This window comes from Hipposideros armiger, unplaced genomic scaffold (assembly GCF_001890085.2).
Source record: "Hipposideros armiger isolate ML-2016 unplaced genomic scaffold, ASM189008v1 scaffold_55, whole genome shotgun sequence".
Lineage (NCBI taxonomy): Eukaryota > Metazoa > Chordata > Mammalia > Chiroptera > Hipposideridae > Hipposideros > Hipposideros armiger.
This window is the reverse complement of record NW_017731405.1, coordinates 1931373-1939673: the sequence shown is the minus strand read 5'-3', so window position 1 is coordinate 1939673 and position 8301 is coordinate 1931373. Positions and strand designations below refer to the sequence as shown.

At 34.7% G+C, this 8301-nt stretch overlaps 1 protein-coding gene across 1 annotated transcript in view; it reads right to left on the bottom strand.

Moving 5' to 3' along the window:
- Positions 1-8301, bottom strand: part of AP3B1 (adaptor related protein complex 3 subunit beta 1) — a 277199-nt gene that overhangs the window by 22938 nt on the left and 245960 nt on the right. Inside the window, exons 25-26 of the mRNA XM_019641001.1 lie at positions 5328-5425; positions 108-246 (exon numbers count right to left, since the gene is read on the bottom strand). Of these exons, the coding sequence (XP_019496546.1) occupies positions 108-246; positions 5328-5425 (237 nt within the window). The remainder of the gene's footprint in view (positions 1-107; positions 247-5327; positions 5426-8301) is intronic.

The following is an 8301-nucleotide window of genomic DNA, read 5'->3' as shown; positions in this document are numbered from 1 at the left end:
TATATATATATATATTTAGGGGTGATATTCCAGAAAAACTATGAATTGAAAATTATATATCTATACATGTATAAAGTTATCTCCACGTTGCGTGCTGGTGAACCTACCTGTGCATATTATCTTGGCCAGAAGGAACTACACCTACATTAGCTACATTTGCAACCTTCTGAAGGATCACAGAGGAAGTGAAATTCTGTGGAGCAACGACGATTACAGCAGACATCTCATTCATTCCTGTAAGCATTCCTGTAAAAGCAAAAGAAGACTCCCTTTTACTAATTTCTTCATGAAAATCACATTAAAACAATTTTAAGCTCATAGCCAAAATTAAACAACTTTTTTCAAGAAAAGAAATACTTCAGAATGTAATTTACAAGACAATTATCATAAAATTAAAAATGAACAACTGTTTCAAAAATTGTTAAAAATCCTTACTGTGTAGGAAAATGTGTAAGAATGCAGTCAAACATTGCTCATAATAAATCTGATTTTAAATACTATAGGATAAAAACATAGAACCATAAAGAAGAGATTTCAATTTCAGTCCCTTTATAATATACTCAATTAATTTAGCTTATGTAAACTATTAAGCTTTGAATTTTAAGAATTTTTCCCCCCTCTCCTTTTCAAAGATCTCTCTTGCCAAATGCTGCTTGAGAACAAATCAAAGTGATTCTGAAGTAACTAGCAGCATTACCCGATGAATGGCCTCAGTATGATGGGTCAAAGTTATTTCAACGACTGAAAGTCACTGAACAGTTATGTGGTTCCAAAAACTGTACACATATGTAAGCTATACTTAATGATAATAGTATAGTGAATGGCACTAGTTACTGCAAAAACACCAAATGAAATTTCTGAAAGCAAAATGTTTAAAAACAAAGGAAAAAATTTGAATAGAAAACCTTAAATCCCAGATATTACAAATCATATTTAAGAAAGAAATTACGTTAAGTAAAATCATGAACAAAAACCATATACCAAGTTAACACAAGACACATGCCATTAACATCAAAATCTCATGTAAAAATGTTCAGTGAACAAACTCAATAACATACCCAACACTTGGAACAGACATTGAAATTTAGTACCTGGGTTAAACTAAACAAAATAATTATAATAAATGTCATCTATCTGGATCTATGATATAAGTCACTGACACCTAATGATATCTTCTAAAAATGATAATCTGAGGCATCTGATATGTGCACAATAGTTTACAAAATTTATGAAATTGGTAAAATTTGATTTTATGTTTTCAAAAGGCCCTGAACTTCCAGGGTTATGTATTTAGTTATTTACTGCAAATGCAGCCCCCCAAAATTTTAAGTCCCTATGATAAGCAGGATGAAGACACTAGCGCCTAATACTGTAAAAAGACGTATCTAGCTTTTAACAAAGAGCAGCTTTTACTAACCACTTTCAAACTCGGGGACACTATGTTCTGTCTTAGATTGTTTAACTTCAATATTAGGCAAAAGCTTTAAAAACTACACAAGCAGTCAAACACTGCTTTTAAGGAAAGCACAGTGGCTGCTGACATAACACTGCTGAGAGATGTGTGTACTCATTTAGGATTTAAACCTTCTCCATTAAGCTCTATTGAAGAGCAACTGCTGAATAAATGAATGCAACTATGTTTATGTTAAAAGCCTGTTTCCCGCAGCATGTAATTAAAGGAAATGTTGTACAAAGCCAGTACTTTTGTCAAGCTCCTGTAAATGGAAAGATGGATAGCACTCAGAGAAGTGAATGCATTGCTTCATATTTAACCTTAACACTCTTGTCATTAATGGTTTGTCTAACTTGGTCTATAAAAGACAAGGTACTGCTCCATTGAAGTAAAATTAAAAAAATCAACTAAACCATGCTTTTCAGAACAGAAGATTCATTATCGTCAGCTAATGTATTGGCATAAAGCAAAGTAACATCCTATCAAGTAAGGCACACATTCAATCTGCCTTCCCACCCCCCTTTATTTTTAACTCATGCTGTTTTATTGTTATAGGCAATTTGTACCACTCAGCATGACAGTGTAAACTGAATCAAGATTAATTTACATGCAAAAGAACACTTAGGAGAGCAGCATGGTAAGCAAATGTATTGTCTCGATTGCTGAGGTGGAAAAAGAACCTGGAAAGAAAAAAAGGTGCTCTAATTAAGGGGCATCAAATATGATTGCTTGTGGTAGTTAAGGGCCAGAAAATAGTAAATGTCTGACCATTTAAAAAATTAGCATCTTGCTAGCTAGGAATCCATAAGATGGATGCATAAATCATAATAAAATTAAGTAAACATTCTAGATTTCTTAAACCAGAGATTTTTCTAAATGAAAATATATCAGGTATTCTCAAATTAAAGAGAAAGAAAATACGCCAAGGTATCATTAAAAGTTTCTGCTATAGAAACAGACTTTGCACACTACACAGCCTGCTCATACATAATAAAGGTAAAGTCACTGGGAAATATTTTAAAATTGTCAGACTATAGAATTTGTCGCCGCATTAGAATTTATCTAAATTTTGGCAAGGCAGGGGACAGCACTTAATTTAGGTTAATCAGCTGTAATTAACTGCTAAAATGCAAACCAAATAATATTAAAAAATTAAATAATTTTTTCTAAGTTTTAGATTTCCAAATTAATTCATAAGAAGAAAATGAATACGAGGAGGCAGTTTAGAATAAGCAATTGGCTTAGGTCTCTTACAATTAAAACTGCCTCAAGAAACTAAAATTTTTTAAGTAAAAGAGAGATTTCATGTTATTTATAGGACTGAAATCATCCCACAGCTAGATCATTATCTAACTTTGCAAGGCTCAAACTCAAAGAATCATGCTTCTGGTTAAGTCTCATAAATACCACGACTAGGAATAATATGAACATATAGAAAAAACCAATCTTTCATTTAGCACTTTGACTACAGCCTTATAAACATGCATAATTAGCCATGGAACTCTAAATGCACCAACTGAGAAAAAAATGACAGATTAGGCTGTATATTAGAAACAAAACCTTTTCATTAAAAAAATATTAATCTGATATGAACAATCTGTTAGAAGTATTTATTTAATATTGTACACCCTTTTAAATTATGTACATCTTTATAAAATATAAAATAGAACCATATGCCTTGATTTTTATTTATATTTTTTCAGTTAAATCCTAAATAATACATTTAATACACTTTTTTGATTCTTAAAATATATACCCTGTGAGATGAGATATTAGGGATGTAAATTCATTTTATTTAAAGTTAGACATATAGGTTAAAGCTAGCATGTACGGGCACATGCAGACACTTCTTAAATTTAATGGCATTCTGCCTCCAGAAGTTTGCATTGATAAAACCTGAGGAAACTGATTTTTATTCTGATTTAGGATTTTCAGTTAGTGAGTCATTTTTAGGTATCTTTTGTGAAATAAGCAAAGCTCTTCCTTGATTAGTATAACAAACAAATAACATGTGTAAAGTTGAGAATTGAGACCTCTATTACCAAGCCAGCTGAAGTCTATAACTAAAAAGATGATATTGAAAATACTCTTTAAACCTGCGGTAAATTTGCCAGCATCAAGTCCCACATCAAGGAATGAATTCAAGAAGACAGAAAGAATGATACAGAAATGCCAAGAGACTTGCGAGGATTTACAAATACTTCATATAAACAAATTTTCAAATAGCTTTATTCAGAGTAGCCTTTCTGCTCTATTAAACATAGCAAACAGCTGCCAGATTTATTCAGACAAATAATCAACAACCATAGAAGTAAAATGGCAGAAGAAAAAGGAATTTTGGCAACAACTCCACAGAGGACCACAGCTGCTCTCCAAGCGCACCTCTCTTATGCGCTTACGGTTCTGTATGGCTAGTCAGGGAAAAAACCCTCAGTCACAGCAGAGCGCAAAAAACTTGATCAAAATATCAAGTACTCTAAACCAAAGCCAGGGGAGAAAAAGCATATATGATAATCTACTGCTTTAGCTATACTTTAGCTGCACTTTTCAAAAAAAGGACTGTCCCCTTAACAAGAAGCGTGCCCAAGCGTATTCAGTCACTTGTGTGCCACTCACCTTGGTTTGCTGAGCAGGTGAAAAGCAGAGAGGCAGGCTTTAGCCAGCAAAGGGTAAGAATAGCAAATGTAAGAATCAATTCAATTTGTCAACAGAAAAATAAAATCACAAAGATGACTTTCTTCTATAGCAATAATCAACTTCCAAGAAAAACAAATGCAAAGATGGATAGCGTCATTCTTTATTATCACTTAAAAATAAGGCAGAAGAATAAAAAATTACTATTCACTTACAGTTTTGCATGAGATTTTCTTTGTGTGAGTTTTCTACAATGGGTCTTTCTGACACTGTGGGTTGCAAAGGCTGATAGTATAAAAATCTTGGGCACTATAATGGAGTGCCAGGAAGTATGCCCTTCTCCTTAGGTGCAGATATTTGTATGTGCCTAGTACTTTCTGGAAGCTTGACAGATATAAATTAATGACCTTGAGATGAAAGGATCTATGTTTGATAACCCTTTCCAAGGGAAAAAAATAGCCTAGGTTCCCATAAACTTTTAAAAATTGCTGACTATACCATTTAAATAGGCCCCAGTTTTATAAATGCTATCCTTTAATTAAACACGTAAATTCAGACAGTTATTTTCCCTTATTCATTGAAAAAAAATTATTTTTATTAGAAAGTATGCTTGACTCTGGGGCAAGCAAAAGATATTAATACTTTCATTCTGTTGAAAAATATTTTTTTTAGGTGCATATTTTAAAACGTTTTGGCTCTGATACAGTCTGACAACATAGCCTTTCTTTAGTATAGAATTAGGCTAAAAGAAAAGGAAGGTTTACTTTAATGCTATAATTCGGACTTTATTATGAAGGGTAAGGCACTCTAATGTGTTCAGGGAAAAATAAAAATATATCAGAGTAAGACATGAAAAACAGTACTACAACGAAAGAAAAAACAGAAATACAACATTTATAATGGTAGGACTTTGGTTATGTCCCAAATTCCTGACATTTTCACTAATACAGAGCACATAAGTACAACAAACAGTAGGTTGACAAACCACAACTTCCAGAATTGAAAAGTTAATTATGAATCAATTTATTATTTTAAAGACATATTAATCAATCTTCAGATATGCCAGCAATGTAGACAAACATACTTTAAAGATTATTTTATAAAAGTATTAGCAAAAACTAGAAGACTGCAGACATTTATTAATAGCTATGTATATATGGTAATTTATTTTAGAGGCTGGCCAAAAGAATGAGCACATATTTGAGATGTCAGTTTCTAGCAAACTGTAGTAATCTCTCACCTTGCTCTTTCTTAAAATCTTTCTCTGACATTGCCACAGGTAAAAGCAGTTCTCCAACAGGTGGCTGAATATTAACATTGAAGCAATCATCCTTGGTACTGAGGAAAAAATACAACAAAGCTGACTAAATGCTTAATAAACAAACATTCTTCTTAATACTCTGCAGTTTAAATAGATGCAATTAAAGCATATGCCAGCATAGAAAGTATTAAGATCTTCTTGGCTTCAATATCACAGCTGAAAAGGCTTGATAAATTTCTCAGCATTATTTACAGAGAAATACATTTCTTACCTCAATTGGAAAACATTTTTTTAAATAAAAATATGCAGTTGTAGTAAATACACCATTTGACATAGAACTTTTAAAAATAGGTTAAGCAGCAACGATATATATATATCTACTACCATCAGAGGAACACTTCATGCAGCTTATAGAGTAGAGAAATAATATTTTATCTTTACCTTGTGTGCTTAAAGTGTAGAAAATGGAATGCTTTAGTCTTAAATGGTTAAGATCTCTGTTTTAAAATATTAGATTAGTTGTAGTCATATATGCTAGCATAAGTATTAATAAATAAAATGGGGCGACCATACTGTGTTTAGATATGTGCTTATGGAACACCTCATCTGCAAACTTGCTTTCTGAAAACAAAAACCCTGATTTTCTAGTTGTGTTATTCACTGATACTACTGATCAACATGTGGTGCAAGTTATTTCAAGGACAGGATATGAGACATTTAAGAAAGGCAACTTTATACTTGTATCAGATAGAAAAACGACAGAGTGCATTTATTTCATTTAAATCTTATGATACTATTCTCTATACAAAATGACTAAAACTGCTTTAAAAATTTTGAGTAACATGTTTGAAGGTAGGCTGATGAGTGTATCAGTTAGGAATGTGTTTGGCTGCAAATAAGCAGAAAATCCAACTAACAATTTCTTGAGAAATAGGCGCTTATTGTTTAGTATACAAGTCCAGGAGTTATCAGTCAAAGGCTAGTTCAAGAGCTTAATGATGCTGTTAGGGTCCCAGGTTTCCCTGGTTTTCAACTCCGCTGTCCCTAGTGTGTTGTCTGCTGCATCTCCAGGTACCACTTTTATATTTCACTAAAGAAGGGAGAGGGATGGGATAGTGAAGAACTGAGCCAACCAAGTTTGTTCCTTTGTATCAGGAAAGCAAAAGCTTTCCTGAAGGTCTCACAGAAGAAATTCTACTTTTGTGTTAGAACTGGTTCGCATGGTCAGTGGCAAGATGGCTAGAGAAATGGGGATTGTGGTGAGAAATACCAAATATTAGGTTAGAAAAACAAAGAAACAAACAAAAACACTTTATTGAAAGGTGGGATAGGGAAAAACAATGTAATATCGAAGAAAGAAAAGATACCCATTTTGATTTTATGCTATTACATACTGTCTTCTTGTAAGCTGCCTTATATTCTTCATGGAGTAAAGACTAGACTAAAAAAAAGAGAATGTTCTGAATTATTCACGCGGATTATCCAAGGTAGACCAATAAATCCAGTTTATTCATTAATTCAATAAACATTTCCTGAATACAAACTTGATCCCATGGACTATGCAAGTATCTGGGGATTTAAAGACAAGTGAGATTGAACCCTGGAGTTCACGAGTCTAGTGAGAGAGAAAGGGTTCACTGACATTTGTAGTAGAATGGTAAGTGCCACATTGGAGATATGTGGGAAGTGTTCTAATCCATGGAAGAGGAGCTGATTTATTCTGCAGGAGCGAGGTAAAGCTTATTTCTAAGAGCAGGGAGGGGCCATTCTAGACATTCTAGTCTAGACCTATGTTTTGCTAATGGTGAGGAGTGTGGTGTGTCGAGAGATGAGGGTGGGGCACACTGTGAAGACTGTGATATACAGCATGACCATCAGTCCCAGCTCTCCCAGTTTATGGCTGCTGTCCTGGAATCCTGTTCAATTAATGTCTCCTTCCACTCTCGCAAGTGTCCTGATCTGTATGACAAAGTACATGACTACTTTACTCATATAACTAAGACAAAGGTGCTTCAATGTTTCTTGAAGCAACAGGAAACTACCAGGGACTTTCGATATTGGAAAATAAATGATCCCATTTGTAAATTAGAAAGTCTGGTGGGATTGTTTAACGTGGAGTAGAGAAAACCAAGGCAGGTAGATCGATTAGGAATCTAATTTAGTCTAGGCAGGGGTTTTGCATTGACTGTGTGTTTATTTAGTAAATCCTAACAATGAGCCTAAGAGGTAGCTTCTGTTACCCGCCAGTTTATTGATAAGTTAAACAACATGCCCAAGGTCATATAGCTAGCAAGTGGCAGCACTGGGATTTGAACCCAGATTCTATCCTACTCCAAGGTCCAGTATACATACATATATATTCCACTATCTAAGGCTGCTTCCCTCGGGTGGGTAGCACCGAGGACAGTGAAGATGGGGGCATTTTAGAGTTAAAAGGGACAATGATGGATGGGAGAAAGAAACTTTGAACCTTCTAATGTGAACAGCTGAGGGGATGACTCCTGAAGAAGAGGGGTTTTGAGGCTTAAGCAGAAATAACTTGGCTTTAACCATGTTATATTTGGGGTACCACTGAGTCACCCAGGAAGAGGTATTTAGCAGACAATTAGAAACACAAATCAAGAATGAGGAAACAGGTCAGCGTGTGGAAGTAATCAGAGTGGTAGAGGGAAGAGCTGACGCCTTACAAGGAGGTAAGATCACACAGGAAAAGAAACACGCCGGGAAAAACAATGAGGTGGAAACCTGGGAAAGACCTGCATTTCAGGAGAAATGGAAGGAGTGCCACTTACAGAAGAGACTGGGGGAGAGCGGAGAGGGAGGAAAAGGCGTGTGTCAGATACTGCAGGGAAGAATAAAAAGAAGAGGCACTGCTGACCTTGGCAGGGTGGTTCAGGCTGGAGGAGGAACGCAGGACGCAGTGAGCTGACGTGAAGGGGAAGATGACAGTGAA